The following is a 20,381-nucleotide window of genomic DNA, read 5'->3' on the forward strand; positions in this document are numbered from 1 at the left end:
CCTTTTTAAGGACACTAATGTGTTTTATTTCATTTTAAAGCAGGAAGCAAGGCAGTGAAGATAATCTGAAGTCCAATGACCTGCCAAGTGTGGGAGGAGATGAAGTTCTTTCATGAAATCCAACATTATGGTTATGATGAGCAACTTGATCTATGGCTCCTTTTATACAATGTGCATCTGAGGATAAGAGATGCAACAGAGCCTCAGCCAAATAGACACAGCATGACATGGCACTCCTACAGCATTATACGCTGCATGTAGCGCTCACATAGCAGCATGTTGTAAGAAATCAGATTACAGTACTTGTTGTAAACATTGAACATCTCTGATTGTTAATTACATAACTAAATGGATTGCTTGGTTTATTGTCGGAAACATGTTGGCAGAGAGCAGAAGGGTGAGACGATTGTGAGGGGCAGTGGTGATTTGCAAAAAGCAAACAAAGATGCAGTTGGAAATGTTTTTTAAGTGGTTTTAATGCCAAATATTTCACAGAGACTAATGCTATGAGGCATTGTACAAGGTAGGTCGGCAGCCATGTGAAAGTGTGAATCTTCGTACACAGCTGTAAAAACCAGAATTATGCACTTTGAGAGTTCACAACCTACCGGAACGATGGTTGCATCTATTTTTTTTATTGTTTTTCTAATTGACACACATTAATTGCACGGAAGCAAAGTAAAAACCACCACACCACCTTTTTCAACAATGCCTTTCTTTTTGAGCAAAGTTTTAGCAGTTTGAATAAATAGCATTTTCAGGTACTTCACAAACTAACGTTAATTACTGTGTTTTGAAGACACGACTTTTCCTAAAATCTTGACATTAGCATGGATAGATGTGCACTAGCTGGACCAAGTATTCAGGGTACAGCTGGAAAATGTATCTAAGGGCTTGAAGTTTGGTCTGAACTCTTATAGCAATGGGCGTTTTGTGTTAGAATACGAATTAAAACCGGTATTGCTGGGGGAAGCTGAACTCCAATTTTGAGTGGCAAAAGAAGCACTAACTTTTCTAAATCTTTTACTTGAGTTCGGTAGAGATATAGTTACGTGTTAAATTCAGGGTAAAATCCTTCACTTCCGTGTACATCACATGTTTTAATACTTACAAATAGCATAAATTGTTTTTTTAAATTGTATCTGAATAGACTTAGGAGTTAAGATCTTATTGAAATATTTAGATTAGCTGGTAACTTTCAAATAAGCATTTTTTTTTCAAACTCTTAATTTGGATTTTGGGGCTAGATATTTCTGCAGACTAGTAACCAATAGTTTGTAAATCCCTGTGGATCAGAGGCTAGTTAGCAGACTTCAGTAATTTAAAATACACATCTAGTTTAGGGATTACTCCTTACTAAGAGCATTTTCATTGTCCCTGAGATTGCTTCGGAATGATTTTGTGGTGGTGGTAAAATCTAAACGGCAAGTGGTGGGATTCTGGCTTCTACATTAGATTTCCAGGTCATGCATGCTCTGCTAGTAGCTAGAGCAGAATAACGGAGGTAAACATGAATGTCGATGAGTGGGGTAAAGATTCTCCATTTGATTGGGGAAGGGTCAATATAGGATAGTCCTGCGGCTAAAGCTGATTCTTTCCTCAGCCTTCCCACCGACTTGGTGTGGGACCCTGGGCCAGTCACTTAATCGGCCTGTGCAACTGGGAGACTCAAACTTCCCTACCATGTAAGGGGCTTATGAGGCTGAATTCTTTATCCTTGCATGGAAGGCACTATAGAAATGTCAAGTATTATTTTGATCACTTGTGATTTCCCCACCCCCTACCCTACAGATGGCTTATTGGGCCAGAGCCATTATGACGTGGTTGTATTTTTGCCCTCCTCTGAAGCATCAGTTTGTGGACACTGCAAGAGGCAGGATTTGTTGGCTCTATGTTCTGACCTGGAACAACAAATCCCATCACCCTAGAAATGACAGACCTTTATTTAAGAGTTAGCAAGTTAATCTGGAAATTAGCAAGAAAAGTCCCACTGATGCAAGTTCCCTTTAGCATAATAGCCTGTATAGTTGGCAAAACCTTTTGGATGCCAATAATCCAAGATTCCCTGTATTCTCAAGTTGGTAGTGGAATGGTACAGTCATCTTCTTTCCAAAACTGATGACACGATTCATACAAGAACCACAATTTCAGTAAACGTTTTCAGAGCAGAAACAATGAATCCGCAGCAGTGAAAAGGACACTCAGTGCTTCCTGTTGCTTAATTTGAAGCTGTGAATGGCTATTGTTTGCTCTGCTTCTTTGCTTTTTAATACCAAGAGGAATACCAAAGTAAACTCAAGCTTCACCATTTCTCCTTCCTCTTTTCCCCAATCTATTTTCTTTGTGGAAATACAGACCTGATAAAGAGCTGCCAGTTGGTTTCCTATGCTTGTAAATGGATGTGGTGTTTTGCAAAAAAAAAAATGCATCTAAATGCTTAAAAGAAAATTCTCTTTACTTGTTCTTGCTGGGTAGTTTGTGTATCGTGTTTCTGTTTAAGGTCTGTGAGTGGTATGGAGATATAGTGCTGAATTTTTCCATTTACATTAATGATTTGGTTCATGCCATTGTATATAATTAAAGCTTAATTTACAAAACAGGAGTGATCAGGGCCTTGAGAGGTGCAATGCAGGGAGTAATGCATCTATTAAACAAGCTCAGGTCTTCTGTACCTATCAACATCGTATCCTGGCACCAGAGATTAACTGTAGAACAGTTTATGGACATTGACCTTTGACTCCTAAGCATCCAAAACCTAAGAGCTTCCTCAAGCAAACTCTCCAAGGAATTTATTTTCCTGCTACACCTAGCTCCATGTCAGGGACAGTCTGCAGCCTAACCTCTCTGCACAATATATTTTTCTGAATTAAGCTCTTTGTTTGACAAGGAAGCCCATATAAAGTGTACAAAGTGTGAAGAAGCTCTGTTATCTAAATGCATGAGCTGTTAGAGAAACTATATAAATATATAAACCTGTTCAATTTTGTACCTACCGTCCTTTACTAGTCAAGCTATCTTTGCTGTAGTGAAGTAAACCTTTTACCTGTGCCTTTGAACAGGGCTGTGGCTAGTTTTCCCCTTGAAAGTCCTTTAACAAAAAAACCCAACACTGGCCATAAATTGTTGCTGATGGATGAGCCACGTGGCTCTGAAATGGCACAGTAAAGCTGTTACTGGTTGGTGGCTCCTTATTATCTACTGGATAAGCAATCTGTAAGTTCTGTGATATTGCTGACTTTTATACCGTTTATTTAATGCCTAAGGCTTGTTTTATTCCTATCCCTGTTAACTATGCATTTTACTCCATCAAGTGTATAAAGTTTAAATACTATGTATTTATCACTTAAATTATATTAACTAATAAAAGAAATGTAGGTGTTTTTCCACAGCTGTTTAAGCTTCTCTGTACAAGTTGAAATAAATAGCCTGCAAAAGTTACCCCGTTAGCTTGTTTGTTGGAGAAGTTTATCCTGCATTAGAGAAATAGTGAAACAGCAGGAACCTGCTAGCATGGCTGAGAGCTTGATCACTGGGTCTGATAAATGAGATGGACAGTTCTTAATCGTGGCAAGGGGAAGTGACCAAGATGACCATGGTAGCAGGGGTGGGAGTATTGCTGCAGGCCAGCTGCCATTTGTTTAAACCATGGTGTGCAACTGTCTCAGCCTATTTGCATGAGACAGTAAGGAAAAGCCTTCAGTGTGGACTAGGCTTAGTATTTAGAGTAGCCCTCTAAAAGCAAGATTGTTCCTACTGCTCCCTGTTTGGGTGGTTGTGTGCTAATGGATGGCAACTTCTGACACTTCTTTTAGGAAAACTTTTCCACGGTTGGCAAAATATTCAGGGTACCACTTGTGGTTTTTGCAGTATTCAGCCTGCTGAGAGCAGCCCTTGACAGCATTGTGCAAAGAGCCAAACAACAGAGCTTGGCCCTCTCCACAGGGTAACACACCCAGCCCAGTGTAGGCCTAGTCATGTCAATGGAAGAAGTGTAGTGACTTTCAGACGAGGGTTAGGAGGGGCTACCTGGTAGCTGCTGCATCCTGTACTGAGGTACAGCTGGCTTCCTGTGAAAGCCTGATTTTTCAGTCCCTCAAGCCTGTTCTCCCAGCATTTAAGACAGGCCCATCTAAGCTAAATTCAGTGGCTATGCTGTTGCATTTTGAAGTTTAGGATTGTGGAGGGGAAGGAGAACAGGGGCAGGTTGCAGCTCAGAGCATGGAGAAGGAAGCAATGACACTGGTCCTTGCATCCGTCCACTGGATAGATCATGGCTATTAGTAGGACCACATACAAATCCTGCAGTGGAAAGGTGTGTTATACAACTCCAAGCATTCCCACCCCCCACGCACTTTGGTTCATAGCTGGCATGGTCAGCATCTGCTCCATCCTCTAAGCTGTGTACATCTCTGCCTCACCACCACCACAGGAAAAGGGCTTTTCCAACAGTGTCATTAGCTGGTGAGAATGCTTCAGCTCTGCCCTGGCCTCACCAGCTGCAGCATTTCTAAGAGAAGAGACCATGCTTTACCGTTACAAGGGCTTTATTGGTTCACTAGAGAATGGATTCTCCTCTTATATTAAATCATTTAGAAGAAAGTTTATGCAATATAGTTAATTTGTGTGTTTGGAATATTGGCATCTCCACTCATTGAAGTGCTATCACCGTTGTAATCTTTTTCCTTCATTACAAACACTAAATTTTAAGAAGACCAGAAAAAAAGCAGCCTCTTTATAAATGCATCAGCCACCTACTCGAATGCAGGAGACCTAGAGTGAGCTTCGTCTCCTCCGCTGGGCTCCTGAAGATCACATACACAAGGGATAACTTGCAGGTTAGCTGTTGACTTGCCCTCACAGTAAGGAAATACGTTTTATTGCCATCAGGCTGTAGCTAGATGCTCTCCAGGCCTGAGGGTGAAGATTAGTGACGAGGTTGACCACAGCAGGGGAAGGGATCTTACCTCTTAAAAGGGGCCTGGCTCTTCCACCAAGTAACCTCCCCTTCCCCCATTTAATGTCACTTATCTCAACACTCATCCTGGCCCAACTTCCTCTGTGCCTAGCAAAGAGGTAGGCTTTGGGTGACTGGCCCCTCCAGGGGGCTTTCTAGAGAATAAGGGGGAAGGGAAGACTTACTCAGCTGTTTCTTATCTTAAGACACTTTCCATGAGAGTTTGGCATACACATCCTGATCTTTACATTTGTTTACCATGGCAAAAATTCAAACAACTAGTAGCTTCAAAACTTTCCCTGGGTTGTCAGTGACACAGAACAAGAATGCACTGTTTGTCAGCCATAACATAATGAGGGAGGCTTCTCTTTCCACTTGGAGAACACAGATTGATTAACCCAGTTCCAGGAAGGGAAGCCTGCAGCATCATCTTACTCTCTCTCCATGAAGCAGAATAACATTCACAGCAGCACTTCATGTTGGGCAATTGATGCTGCTGCAGCACCACCACCGTCAGGATTGCGTTCCATATGTCTCACTGGCTCCCTTTAAAAAGGACAGAAGGTAGACCACCATTACACTTACAGTGAGGGCAAAATGGGCAGACCCTAGGTTAGGGTAGTGCACTAGCATCTCACGCCTGGAGACCAGCATTGGAATCCTGCCTTGATCTCATCAGCCAAAAAAGGAACCTTCCCACAAGAAATCTGCTCCCTGTGTGTATTAGATAAAGAATAATTAAGTTGTGGCTTTTCACAGGTGAGTCCAGCTCACGCATAAGCATTTCCAACCAAATTTAAGCTGCAGGGCAAAAATCCTGCCTTCAGCAGCTTGGGTGAAGTCCTGTTGAAGACAAGGAGGCAGCAGAGGGCAGACACATACTCTTGGAGAACAGAGATACTAGGAACAGCCCAGCCTCACACCTAGATCCCAGAATTGTTTATGGTGCTGGCAGTTAGGAAGCTAATGTTAGTTACAAACAAACAGATACTTTGACCTGTGAGTTCAGATCAAAGGGAATTGTTGGTTTGGTCACTTTTCAGAGCAGGATCACACTTAAGTCACCCGGGGAAGGGTTTGGGGAAGAGGAACATTAATCTTTACCCCAACATCTTTGGCTCACAAGAGGCATGTGCCTGGGGTTACGGCTCAGGACTGAAATACAGCGAGAGCAGGCTGAAATTTCTCCCAACCATGCATCAGGAACAAGATCATGTTTCATGGAGGACAGACACTGGTTTCTAGGGGCTTGGGTTCCACCAATAAATAAAACTGGTCCTTTTGAGAAGTCCTGTCCTCCACCCCCTTATCTATGAAACTCTGCATTTGGGATCTGGATAGAGCTAACTCAGCAGTCATCTGGCTGCAGATAATCATTTCCATATATCCATGGACAAGCCACAATGTCCGGGGGGCGAGGGGGGGGCGTAAGAGAGGGGGTGAACTTGGCTGCAACTAGGACTACCCACACACAGCCATGCTGCTTACCAGTTCATAATCTTCTACATATTTGTATTTCTTCTCTCTGTAGTAATATCTCTTCTTCATAAAGTACAGAACCACGATGTCACACAGGACTGTTGCCTAGTTGAGATCAAAGATCTTGTAATTGTTCTTACTTCAAGGCAAACAGATATTAGTTTAAAAATCTGTCTCAATGAAGAGAATGTAACTTACCACTCCAAACAGGGCTAGCCCAGAACCAATGTTAATCATCGTAGGAATTATATCAAATTTTCCTGCCTAACAAGAGACACAAAGTGACAGTTGTAAGCATTTTTGCAGACTCTGAAAATATTTAGAAGCTAATAAAGGAGTCAGCCATGAGACTACTCAAGAAACAAAGAGCTACCTTTCCAAACACCATGATATCAAAACGGATGCCATAAGCCTTAATTAGTGTCCGTGAGTCAGTGCCACTTGCGTCCTTGTAGTATTTTGCAAACCTGAAGAACGAGTGTATTAGAGACTTAAAAAAAAAAATTAGGAGTTATTCTGTTCTACCCGATCCCACAGTTGCCATTAGTTTTACTCATATTGGCCAATGAACAGATGAGCTTGTATTATAACAAGAACAGAAATGACTGTTCACAATTCCACATACCATGCAATATCCATCAAGGAGAACTGAGAGAGCCTTAGATAGAAGTAGTTAGTGGCTGGATTAGAAGAGCTGGATTTGGAAAAGTTCTGAAGCACAGGCAGGAGGAGTGGAAAAGGGGAAATCCACGTGAGATGGTGAAGTTAAGCAAGACAGTAAAAACTAAAGTTCTCACTAGTCACTTTCCAGGATTTCTTTTGGTGGCTGCTGCTCTTTATAAACAACCTTGGATATCTCTTGGTGCAGTCAGAGCATTTTAGACAAGTAATTTAGTTTCCAATAGGACAAAGTGGAAGTGAAAACATTAAGAGGATTTTAGTTTACAGATTTATAGCAGAGCCAACCAAAGGTTCTACCAAGCTATATATAGTCTGATGTGTGAGGTACAGAGGATTTTTGCAGGTATGTGATTTGCTAAAGGAGACAGAGAGTACTTCAAACTTGAATGAGACTTGCTTAGTGACAGTACTTGGAGCTACAAGGTTGCACCCCCCAGAAGTAATTTTCTTAGCTCATACAACACTGCTTGCATGCAGACATTTAATAGGGGAGAAAGAGGGAGATCAGACTTACTGTGCCATGTGATTTGCTGCTTCACGTGGAAACAGATGAAAGGACGGAAGAGAAGAGGAATGACTGCTGTTTGGCTACATGTTTTTTCCATAATAAGCACACACAGTGGTAAGTGTCAATGGCCAAGTCTAGAAGCAGTTTACACTCTGCATAGTTGGACCAGCCTGTTCTAATCAAATAGGCGAGTGTACTAGGTCTTGACAGCATTTGGAGTTTGCGAGACATAGAGGCCTGCAGGCCTTTTAAGATAAGCGTGAACAAACAGCGTCAGCTTTCCACAGCAAAGCAGCCTCCCGTGACAGACTGTCTTCTGTTTACAAGAGAATCTCTCCATAAAAAGTCTTAACCTTCACTAGCCTTCAGGCTGTCACATCATAGTCTTTAGGCAGTTGACCTTATGCCAGAATTTAAGATTTACAAATTTTCAAGTTCTACCAGATATGCCCTCTACGCTAGCGGGAGTGTTTTGTAACCTTAGTGACACAGTGGACACAACTGAGCCAGCACACATTATGGTTAGTGCTGTAACCACAGTAACGAGCCAGACATTGCTCATGCCAGTGGTTTAAGCTGGCCCTCCAGCCAGGTTCAGGGCTGTGATCTCGCTGATATAGCTGTATTGCTAAACAGCCCTGGTGTAGACGCAGCTATAGTGGCAAAATGGAGGGAGAAGCAACTGAAACAAGCCACAGTTTTCATTATCATGAGCTCTCCCAGTTGCATACACACTAGGAGTGCTTTGCCAGCATAGTGGTATAGCCATATTGGTTAAGTGCTTCTAGTAATTGTCCTCTTATAACCAAAGTAAAACACTATAATCTAGCTGTACCTACATAGTCCAGTGGGCTAGTTCTCTGCACCCAAACTCTAAATAATGGGGTGCCAGAGCTCATTGCCCCATATGCAGATCCTCTGGGCACTCTAACCTCCTATGAAACATGATGGGAGGGCTGCCCAGATTTTCATAGGCTGCACTGCTACAGACGTGGTTCAGTGCATGTTAAACTGAGGCTCTGACCCAGCCACTTAAGTCACCATATCTCCACCGACCTCAGCATTGCTACAATGAGTTATAGCAGTTGAGGATCTGGTCCACGGTAAAGGGGACTCTTCGGTGGTCATAAGACAAATTGGTTTTTGGTAGCTAGATCATGACATTAACAGAAAGACCATCACAACCTGGTTCTCAAGAACCCACGCAGTTGTACTAATAATGTGGAGTGAGCCATAATGACACCACAGACTATTACTCAACTGTGTACCTGAAATTATATCCAGGTGAGACCGTATGGTCAGAATCCTTGTTGTCAAGGCGACGGAAGGTGTATTTTGGCACACAGTAAGAAGCAGATTTGTCAAGGTCACAGTTCCAGTTGATCTGCACCCCCATTACTCCACCCTGCACAAACAAACAAAAAGGTGCACACAGAGTGAATGTATCAGAGGGGGTAGCTTAAAATTGCTGGCCAACCTGTCAAAGGGATTTCTTCAGATTGACCTGGACACGCTTGTTTACAGAAGAGCATATCTGGTTTTGAGGTACATATCAAGATTTGCTTCTCATCCCACTGCAGATACCCCACTAGACTTAAGCTCACACATTTGCCAATGTGAAACTTGTAATTCAGGGGTGATGTGTGTGTCCCCCAACTTCCTACCCATAGAATAAGCTGCTAATTTCCAGTCTATAAAAAAAAAAATCAGCAAGAGAAACCAGGATCTAGTTTATTAAAACAAACCAACCAAAAACTACTTACACACGGTGTCTTTCACTGAAAATGCAAGACTTTAGAACTGTCTCAGGCACACAAACCCTTTCCACTGTAAGTAGTGCACAGTCCCATATGCCAGCTGAATTGTTTACCAACTTTACTTCACCTATGCTGAATGAGCCCTTGTTCATAATACTGCAGAAGCATTTTCACGAGTGCCACGCAAGACAAACAGAAGGGAAGTTAAATATTGACGAAGTAAAAGTTAGAATATTATCTATGGCCCTGGAAAAAAAAGCCTTCCAACTAGCAGTCGTTTTGCTCGTGCTCGCAGCCATCTAACACGTAGCAAGTATTACGTTCTGAGGCAGCTGAAGAGGCTCTGTAACAACAGCTCCTGTTCCTTTGCTGCGTCCTTCCATTGAACAAACACGAAAGGGCAGGTCTACATTTCAAATGCTGCAGCTGTGCCCCTGTAGCACTTCACTGAAGATACTACTGCCCTGACAGGAGAGCTTCTCCCATCAGCGTAGTTAATCCACCTCCATGAGAGGTGGTAGCTATGTCAGGGAGAGAAGCCTTGCCGTCGACAGAACGTGGTCACCCCTGGGGGTGGGGCGGTATAACTGTCGCTCAGGGGGGTGGATAACTGAGTAACATACCCACGTAAGTTTATAGTGTGATCTGGCCTAAGTGAGGACAGAATTTTCACATACCTCAACAGCCATCTCCTGAAAATTCTGTCCTGCAGCTTCAACTATTTGACGGATTCGGAAGATTGGGCAGAAGGGATCCGTTTTAGGGTCATAAATGCAGGTCTTGAGGTAAGTGGTACTGATAGAGGGCAGAATATTTCGCCTGAAGCGGCATGGAAGAAGAGACGAGATGTGTTACGGCAGCCCTGTGCACCTGCACATCCTCGTCCATCCCAGCCCACAGCTCACAGAGCTTCTCAAGACCCTGTTCAGCAGAGAAGTACTAGCCCCAGTGATCACATGAGCACCTCTATGGGACACTTACCTGGTGAAGTTGAACTTGGGATACCAGATATTGTTCTTCACCAAAATGGTGAAGTTCTCAGCCTCCTTTAGGAAAGCCGGCCTATGAAACAATTGGAAGATTAAAAACATTCACCTTTGCAGTGTCCTTACACAGCAACTCAGAGCACTTTGTGAAACCAGTTATCCAACACCTTTGTAAGGCAGGTAAGTTACACCTACCTTACTGGTGGATAAACTGAGATAGAGGAGTTCCTATAGCAGTGTGCACGTTATAAAGCTAGACAGAGGGAGTGAAATAGGGGATCATAGGTGTCATGAGTTTGACTCCTGGTTTACTTTTCTAGCAGCATCGGATTAGACTCCTCAGTCTACACAGGGGGATGCATGAGTATTAGTTTCTCTTTGTGATCTCTGTGCTGGCTTCGTCACACAAGCTCCCAGTGCAGAGAGAGACATTTTAAACATCTTTCAGGATGGCTGCAGGGCCCGTTTCCAGTGTCAGTGGCCGGGTGTCTATGTGTGCCCATGATTATGTTGTGGTAGAAAAGTGCACTGGACAGTTCCTGTAATATAAAATTGGGAAGTGGCCAGTATGCAACTAAGGCTACGTCCCCACTCATGAGCTAAGAGTGTGATTCCCCACTCATGAGCTAAGAGTGTGATTCCCCACTCGAGTGGACATACTGCATTAGCTCTTATCGACCTAGTACACTCAAACGGTACAGTAGCCGCAGTACCATGTGCTAGCAGCCCCCAAATAGGTACCTACGAGGTCTCAGCAGGTTTGTACTCAGGGCAGCCAGAATGGTCCCACTGCTTCCCAAGCTACGCTATTCTCTTTAGCACACTGCCTCAGATGCCAGCCGGGACTCACACCTCTGGCTTGTACTGCCACCTGGCTGGAAGTTAGTGTCAGCCATTGCTTTCCATGTTACTCGTCCAACTTGAGGAAGCATCCCACTGTCCCGGCAGGTGATAACCTCTGCCACTGAGTTCCGAGATGCCGCAAAGCTTATCTGACAGTTCTTTTCAGTAGGCAGTGACTGCTCTCATCTCTCTCCCATTCCTGCTTACTGCCATTGCTACAAGTGCACCAAAGCCTCCTTTGGCCGTGGTTTTCAAACTTCCATGATTAGACCACACAGTAAGAACCACTGCCCAGAGACCATCCCTCCAGTTCAGGACCGCACGGGCCACCAGCCCACTCATCATGGGTAACTAGAATGTGGCAACAGACAGCACTCACTTTGGTAAATGAGTGTCATTCTCCACAGGACACCAAGCATAGATCTCACAGGTTTTGACAGAGGTGGAGTACTTCCTACACTTCCCAGTCTGGACTCCTGGAAGGACACGGAACAGAGTTAATACCTGGACATTAAGAGCAGCATGGCAACATTCACACAGGCTCTGACACACAACCCTCATCACCCTGTAAGGCGCTAATAGGCTGGATGGCTTATCCCCACATCACGCGGAAAATTCAACAACAGAACCCCCTGGTAACTATACTAGTTAGGCAGGTTTACACTGGTGCTATCCCTGTTAGCGGAGGGCTAATGCCCACCGCAGTGGGGTTAACATTAGCAGTGGGCGGCCTCTAAAGAGTCAGCAGGAATACTGGCTTCTTTGCCGATGGTGAGAATCTGGTAACAGCTTGTTCCTATGGTATGTCTAACCTGGAAACTTCAATACTGTTCTTGAGAAACTGCCAAAATCGTGAGGGGCCAACCCAAGCCCACCAGCCACTTCTCCATCCCAGGCCATAACGGGAAGAGTCTAATTAATTATGGTGCCATTTTAGAACATCAGTCTCATACACTGCAACTGAAGGACTAGAAGAAAATTCCAGGGTGTTTTACTGTTTAAATGGGACATAAAGCATTATGACTGCCCGCCGTCTAAACAGCATCTTGTTAACCTGGTAAGTGGATGCCAGCTTCTGAAAGCAAAGGCTGTGCATAAGGAAAGCTAACTTGACCAGAGGGGAATGACTAGCACAGCAGAGGTTTACAGCTCCCAATAAACTTCACTTTATGGAGTTCTGATCAATAATGTTTCTATTTTCATGTGGTACTAGAACACTGATGCCTTTGTGCTTCCTTTTGTGAGGCCTCTCGTCTAAAGTTGTATTACATTTTGCTTACAGAATAAAAGCCAAGGTAATTGGATGAAACACTGCTTCCCCTCCTGTACTAGTGACAACACAACCTCTTAGGTGTCCCGATACAGTGTACTTGGTTTCATACCATTGCTGTGGGTGCCTATGTATCCTGCAGTGCAGTCCTTACTGGAATTACAAACCGTTGTCTTATCTGGAAGCTAGAGGGAAAGAACTGTTACTGTAAGTCACAAAGATGACTTGCCACCCTCCCCCACTTCCCTCCCCCCCATGAGATGGGAGTTACTCCTCCCAGTTAAGGATTAGACTCTTCCGGAGATAAAGTGTAAAGGAGTCTGCCAGATACCGTACCTACCTCAGGACAATAGCCTTGTGTCTGATTCAGTGTGATTATCAGGTTTGTCATGATGAATAATGTATTCTCTCCCTGAACAGGGAAGACAATCAATGAGATTTATGGGTTAGTTCTAAGCAGCGATGCTCTGGAAAGCAAGAACCTCACATGATCTGCATTAACAGGTTCTCAGGTAGCACTGTAGAAAGCTAGTGTTTGAAGAGAGCACACACACTGCTATTGTAATAAGGTGTCTCAGGCATCACTTGAAGAATCCTCATTCCTTAGGACAGAACACTCCTGAAGGAGTATAACCCTTTCTACCGGGCTCTGTCCAGAGATTCACTGAATCCACACTATGAAAGTTAAGGACCCCTCCATAACTCTCCAATGGTGCAGCTCTAGTGGGGTGGCACTGGCACAGACAAGGCTTCCAGGAGCTGAAGCAACAGCTCAAGTCAGGCGTAATGAAACAAGGAGATGACATGTCACCCTTGAGGAGTAGTTCTCAATCTGCGGCCCATAGGCTGCTTGCAGCCCAATCAGCACACAGTTGCAGCTCATGTGACATCCTCAGGGCCATACAGAGAGAGAGAGAGAGAGAGAGAGAGGCCCACATAACACATAGAAAGCTGCAAAGTGGTCAGGAATGGTAAATAGGTTGAGAACCACTGCCCTAGATATTAGTTTAGCATCAGCCTGAACACCTCGAGGGCCGTTAACATTAGTACGTAGATCTGTGACGTGGCCAGAGGCAGCTACTGCTAGAATATGCTGGGGTTTTCAGATGACTGTGCAAAGAGGACCGCTGGCCACTGCCAAGTGAGATCCCAGTCCTGCAAGCTGATGCACACAGGCACAATGCTCCTGAATGCAGCACCATTGACTTCAATGGGTCCTAGAGAACACAGAAAGCTCCCAAGTGCATGGATTAGCTGGCATGATCAGAGCTCACAGTTTTAATCTCTTAGTGTGGAGCCTGTTCCAGCTTTAGTGCTTTTGTACTTTTCCATCTACAGCCCTTGATCTCCCACCTGCATTTTTTTTAGGGCACAAACCCAAAGGGCTCAGATTCTTTTCCTTGTTCATGCACCAGCAAACTAGTCTTAATTACTTAATTGGTAACTTCCCACTAAGGCAGCTCTGGCACTTCTGCACCAGGTTTGCTGTGGACAGAGTCATTCAAAGACTGGCAGGCTGTAGGTGTCCAGGGAGAGTTGAAGCCCAAGAACTGCCCACTCAGGACATACAATGGCAGCAGACTCTCCTCTATCAATCAGTAACTTCCAACAGTTCCTGTTTAGTTCCGGATCAGGCTATTTGAGAACTGTTAGGACTGTTGAGCCTGACAGAATACAGTGTTTAACTTTGGTCTGTTGGCTTTTAAACAAACAAAGCAATATAGAAGTAGGAGAGACAATACCTGGGTCATTACTGCAGCTTTATCTAGAGGCTGCGCTATTCCCCTCCCCACCCCCATACAAACAGACAAGCCTCATGCACAGGACACACAAGTGCTGAGCACTCTTAAACCCTGATGAAGTCAATGGGAGTTGCAGACGTTTAGTGCCTCTGGAAACCAGGCTAATAGCCAAATGCCTTTTTCAGCCCAGTAGCTTTGCTGTGGCCACACAGAACAAGCGCTCCACAGTTGAGGAACATCTGTCTGCGAGAGACGTCTGTCTGCTGGCAAAGCCCTACCAAACTGCCAGAAAAGCCCATACCTGAGGTGGAATAACATAGTCAGCCACATCCCAGACCCGGAGTCCCAACTCCGATGTGTTTGTCACGGTTATGCCCTTCACCTTGGTGGTAACTGAACTGACCACATTGTCTGTTTCTTGGTAGCCCTTTTCCCACAAAAAGACCCAGCTGCAAAAGAAAGAAAGTTCATCAAGGCTTCTGCACTGAGACACCTTTAGAGATCCCAGCAGCGTGACTAGGAGCCTGGAGGCCTGGGTTCGATTTCTAGCTCCTTAGGTGACTTTGGGAGAGTCTCTTAGGATGTGACTTGTTTCCCTCCCTCCCACCCACCTGCCATTTATAAAATGGGGCTAATAGGGACCCACTTTGCATGGGAGCACAGCCTCAACTAATGCTGTAATTTCCACCCCCCGTCCCAGACACATGCTATGTGGAGTATTATATAATTGTTGGATCCTTCAGCGATGGGTTCGCACTGGAGGTTTTCACAGGTAAGTTTTAGAGCTAGGATCTGAAATGAGAAGGGTGATCTGGCAGACACCAGCATTATTTGAGGCGGAAATGACAGATACACTCACAACATCAAATGAGAATGAGCTGCAAAGACTGAAGCAGAGAACAGCAGACACTTGGGGCTTATGTAGATACAAAAGCCCACATCTCCCATTCAGCTCTTACTCACACTGGTATAATGACATCAGTGGAGTTACTCTTGCTTTACACCAGTAAGGGTGGGAACAGAATCAGGCTGACAGTATATATGGGTCCCGTGTGCTTTTCTCATCTGACAGGATCATCTATTTTAGGAGAGCCCCAGTGAGCATCTTGCATTTACCTTTTATTGCTCTGCCACCTACAGACGTCACTACCTGGTCTGACCAGTCCATTAGCCCCATTCAGGCAATGTAGGGGCCTGTTCTCCCTGTATTTGGCCTTGCTGTGTTTCCAAACATGAAAAGTGGGTATAAAAAGGGACTGCTACCAACTGAGGGTTCTCCACCCACTTATACCAGGGGTAGATCGCTCACACACACATAGATGCTCTCACACAGGGTAAGTGAATGCATGAGGCAGTGGAAAAGTCAGGCCTATAGATTTTCCTTAAGGGAGGTCATTTAAAGTAATACTGACCAGGGTGATTTGATTTAACACATGATTTAAATCATGAGACAGGAAGACTCGATTTAATCATGGATTTCTATATAAAAGTGCATTCTGGAATATGCTGCTCAAACAGTTTCAATTTTGTTTCTATTGCCTGTCCCTCCCTTCTCACATTTATCTCCAGACTTCTTCTCCTTGTCCAGAGCTATTCCGCCCCCAACAATCTTCTATTCACTGAACTTTTTGAAACTTTGCACTTTTGGAGAGGTAAGGGATTGACTCTGTGTACACACATTTGCAGAGGGACAACAGGGTTGAAGTCTGTTCTTTCTCCCCTCTATATATTGTTTTTTTAAAAACATTTTTGCTGTTAACAAGGATGTTATCTCCAGAGATACAAATCCACAGTCTGAGAACAGCAAAACAAAGCATTTCTGATGGTATATTCTAGACTGAGCACTGAGTCCCATCGGATAGATAGAAAGACTAACCGAAATAATCTATACAGAAGCCCGTGGGACCCCATAAAACTTGGTCCCTAATCCATGAACTATTGGAACTCATTTACAAGACTTTTCTTAAACATTACATGAATATATTGTCTCATACTATAGAATTAATAATCCCTATTCCATGATGAGATACCTTTGAGCTGTAATGTATCTTAATTAAAACGATCTTTTAGATAGGTTTTTTCCTCAAAAAGCATTTTATCAAAAAAAAAAATCAGATTTACATGAAAAAAATCCATTTTTTTATTTAATTAAAAAATGATTTTTATCCATCCTGATACTGACATTACCTTAATACATCAAGGTAACAGAAAATTTGATCTCTCTTGCAGTTTGAGAACTTTAATGTTGCCAACTTTTGTCATTAGCCTTGGGATATTTGGAGTTTCTTAAAACCCCAGCTCCTGAATTGTGAGATTACCTGAGAACCTCAAAATTTTAAGAGAAAAAAGTCTAGCCCTTGTTGTTACAGAGAAAAGCTTGAAACCATGAACTCTAAGAGCTAAAAAATAAAAATAAAAAAAATCCAGAAAGCAAATGAAGAGCCCACATTTTGTAGTTTTAAAAACATCATTATTTTTAAACCAATCTCATAATCTGTGGGAGTTCGCTCGTGATTTTTGAGCACTGGAGATTGGCAGTACTGATGCTGACTAGTATGAAGATTAGTTGGGGGACAGGAAATGTCTCAAACTTGTGAGAGGAGGAATTTAGCAGTTCTCAGTTAGAAAAAGCCATGTAACAAGCCACACTGAAGACAAAACACACAAGATCATCCTGTACAGTGATCTCCTGGTCCAGCCTCTAGTGCCAATTCCCAAGACTCTCATACTGTAAAAGGCAGATGGTTATCCCTCAGCCCGATATGCTTCTCTCCTTGTACAAGGCACAAAAGTTTAGCCTATGAGTCAGGTACTGAAAATTCAAGTCCCTATGAGCAGCTTTGGGCATTCCATTCACAACACTTCAGAAATCCCACAATTCAGAACAGGCACAAGGCCATTCTCTCTAGAGAGTTTCTGCTCTGTCACTTGGAAGCCATTTTATGGGGCTGAGACACTTATTTAGGGAAATCCAGTTTAAGATCCTTTCAAAAGGCCTGATGGCTTCCCTGGGTGTCTGAGCCTTGATAACTAAGGACAGCCCCATTAAAGGGAGCTGGCACTAGAAGTGACACTATCCATGAAGAGAAGCTACCTTAACTCAGAAGTCAGAAACACCAGCAATAGCCAACAAGCTTAGGGTCCAGTTGAACTCCCAATACAGTCAAGGGGAGTCTTTCCATTTGCTTTAATGAGACTGGATCAGGCCCTTAAGTTAATTGCCTTAGGTTCTCCATTCTATTCTTGGAGATTTGTTCAGCTGAAAAAGGAACTAGTTGGGCTGAGGTTTCTTTCCACTTTACATTTAGTGAGCAGATGGGAAAGGACTTTGGAAAGGATGGCTGTGGAGAAAACCACTGAGCTGTGGTAAATGAAGAGCTGACAACAAGCAAAAAATCTCAGCAGAAGAGCACAGACAGAAACAAGATAGGAAGAAGCCAAGTAAGAAATGACCAAGTTTTTGTAAGAAAGCCAGAGATGACAGCACCAGCATTTATCCTTGTGCATGGAAACGGGTAGGTCTCCTCTCACCCAGTTCAGCACACATCAGGAGTAACTCCAGCACAGTCAATGGCATTACACACACAACACTGTGGAGAGAGGAGAATCAGGCTGCCAGCAGAAGAATCCAACCAAGTCACAAATTAATGCCACTTTACCATTCCTCTGTTATGCAGTCAAGTCCCCCAGAGACCTTTTGGTGCCCCATAGAAGTTAAATCAATACTGTTAAAAAGACATTCCAATTACATATCTTCTCTCTCTCCTTTAAGGGCTTGTGACATCCGCATTAAGTTAAATTTCTCGCTATCATCTGATGTCCATCTTTCTGTGATATCAGCTATTTAAAGAGCAGTCAAGTGACACGACCAAAGTTTCACAACAGATGACAGAGAGAAATGCAGATTCTATGATAGAACAGACAGTTAAGAAGACACTGATGTTTCCATAAGGTGTATGCAGTGTTGTTGTAGCCATGTCGGTCCCAGGATATCAGAGGGACAAAGTGGGTGAGGTAATATATTTTATTGGATCAACTTCTGCTGGTTAGAGACAAGCTTTTGAGCTAACACAGAGCTCTTCTTCAGGGCTGGGAACGGTTCTCAGAGTGTCACAGCTAAATAAGGTGTCAGCAGCTCAATACGAGACCCTGAATTTTTCTATCTATTAGCATAACAGATATTAGATATGTAAAAACTATTACCTTTAGTCTAATACTCTCCATCCAGTAGCAAAAGGTTCTCTGTGGCATATTGGAATGCTTTATCCAGCCCAGTTTTAAGTAAAGGGGATTCTATCACTGCCCATGTGACACTCACTATTATGAGTAATTCCTGATATTCTCTTAAGTTTCTTAGCTTGATTTCACTCCATTACACTCAAAAAACACACACCCTGATCTCTAAATAATTATTTTTCTGTTCTTAGTATTTAATCCCTTGAACTTCTTCTAGTGATAAAAACCACAATAGCTATGTCCCTCGTTTATTGGGACTTACAACTGCCCCAAAAAGATCGTCAATGAAGTCTGAACTCCACCTTTTAATATATTTCAGACCCTGCTGAGTACTCAAGTCAAGATACTTTCTTTTCTTAACCATTTTCCCCTGAGTACTGATGACCTAGGTGACTAGCTACTGTGACAACTCCGTAAACATTAAGTTCCAGGATCTGCATGACTTTATAAGATCACTTGGTCAAAGGCCCAACCCATCAGGTGAGCATTACAATGGGGAACTTCAAGGCACCAACTCTGTTGTGACAAACAAGACGAGTAAGGATAAGTTCTCTAGACCAGAGCCCTCCACTGAAGACATACCTGCCTGCTACAGGAAACTAAAGAGACCAAAATTCTCCTTCCAGCTAAATCCCTGTTTGCCTTAGAATCCCAGAGTTTAGTTAGTTTGATTTAGAGTCAGTTACAATACAGGGCACAGGAGCCATCTGTACCACAACCTGCCAGGCATATTTCCCTTGTCTTGTGGGCAGGGTCACTTTCCTTGTTGCTGCGCATCCTGGCACCCAAAGCTCTGAGTCCAAATAATTTGGAGACAGCGCCGGGGTGTTACTGCGCTATTACACCACCGCCCAGAGACCCTGATCAGGAGCAGAGCAAGCAGAGGCCACGCAGCTCCCAGTGCAAAGGGGTGGAAGACACGAACGTAGAAACATAGTTACACAACTCGGTATCAACTTCACCTGTCCCACGCGCCCACTTTCTCTAGCCATTGCTTGACCCCTGGCCAGGGGGACCCGGAACACTGCGCATCACCCCCCTCCTGCTAAGTCAGCAGCCCCCCCATCAGGCGGCTGGGGAGGAATCTCTCCCCCGGAAGCCCCTTTGCTGGGGTGAGGGGGGGTCCTGTTTTCGCAACAGCGTCATCAAAAATGAAAGTGAAAGTCCCAGGGGGGAGACGGGGGCAGATCGCACCGCGGGGTGCTCCTGTTCCAGCCCCGGGGCTGGCTCTGCAGGGGGGACCCGCCGGCTCCCCAAGCCCCGCTCACCCGATCACGTAGGCCAGGATGGCCAGCTGCACCGCCCGGTTCACCAGCCCCACTTTGCGGCTCTTGATCAGCACGATGCGGGGGGTGTCGTACTCGAAGAGGAAGCCGCGGAGCGCCCCGCAGCACGCCCCGGAGGCCATGAGCCCGGCTGGGGGCTGCAGCCCGCCCCTTCCTCGGCCGCGAGCTTAGGCTCCGCAGCTGCTGCACAGCCCGGGCTGGGGAACTCCCTTCCCCTACCGCCCCCACCCAGGCTCTCGGCTCCACAGCTGCCCGGCCCCGGATTGACAGGGAGCGGGCACCCTCTATTGAACCAACCCCGCAGGGCGTTTCTGGGCCAGGGGCTGTTCCTGCCCCGGCTCCCCTGCTAGGGTGGTTGTGCGTTAATCCTGGGGGCAGGAAGGAGGGAGGCTGCTGCACCCCGTAGCGGGAAGTGGTTCCCATTCTATACAGGGTTTAGGGTTTGGGTCAGTAGCTCTCAGCAACCCCAGATAGAAATTGTTCCAGCACCGCTGTTCACAGCCCTTTAAATGAAGGCGGGGGGGGAGCTATGGACTGCCAATCTCATGTTCAAAAATCATGAGATTTAAAAAAATAATAAATTTTGGGCCCTCTTAATTTGCCGCCTGGCTTCTGAGCGTTTAGGGGGCACTACGTGTT

General features: G+C 44.5%; 2 protein-coding genes across 5 annotated transcripts in view; one reads left to right on the forward strand and one right to left on the reverse strand.

The window, feature by feature from the left end:
* Positions 1-3,436, forward strand: part of CAMKK2 (calcium/calmodulin dependent protein kinase kinase 2) — a 48,265-nt gene extending 44,829 nt beyond the window's left edge. Inside the window, exon 17 of one of the 2 annotated variants that reach the window (XM_075059891.1) lies at positions 44-3,436. In XM_075059891.1, the coding sequence (XP_074915992.1) occupies positions 44-116 (73 nt within the window). In that variant the 3' untranslated portion in view covers positions 117-3,436. Of the gene's footprint in view, positions 1-40 lie in introns of both variants that reach the window. The other variant, XM_032800683.2, reaches the window with a different exon arrangement.
* LOC116836787 (P2X purinoceptor 4-like) lies at positions 457-19,954 on the reverse strand. Of its 3 annotated transcripts, none has more exons than XM_032800688.2 (12): positions 19,725-19,954; positions 14,522-14,669; positions 12,819-12,890; positions 12,591-12,663; positions 11,588-11,684; positions 10,361-10,441; positions 10,057-10,198; positions 8,891-9,027; positions 6,807-6,900; positions 6,632-6,697; positions 6,443-6,538; positions 457-5,500 (listed from the first exon to the last, which is right to left on the reverse strand). In XM_032800688.2, the coding sequence occupies exons 1-12, from the start codon at positions 19,862-19,864 to the stop codon at positions 5,468-5,470; spliced, it is 1,179 nt and encodes a 392-aa protein (XP_032656579.1). In that variant the 5' UTR covers positions 19,865-19,954; the 3' UTR covers positions 457-5,467. The 3 variants fall into 3 exon arrangements, with proteins under 3 accessions (XP_032656579.1, XP_032656578.1, XP_032656580.1); XM_032800687.2 differs by lacking the exon at positions 457-5,500 and adding an exon at positions 5,583-5,668; XM_032800689.2 differs by lacking the exons at positions 457-5,500; positions 12,819-12,890 and adding an exon at positions 5,583-5,668 and having other exon boundaries at positions 19,725-19,953.
* Positions 19,955-20,381: the final 427 nt, after the last annotated feature.

Source organism: Chelonoidis abingdonii, chromosome 22 (genome assembly GCF_003597395.2).
Source record: "Chelonoidis abingdonii isolate Lonesome George chromosome 22, CheloAbing_2.0, whole genome shotgun sequence".
In the NCBI taxonomy this organism is placed as follows: Eukaryota; Metazoa; Chordata; order Testudines; family Testudinidae; genus Chelonoidis; species Chelonoidis abingdonii.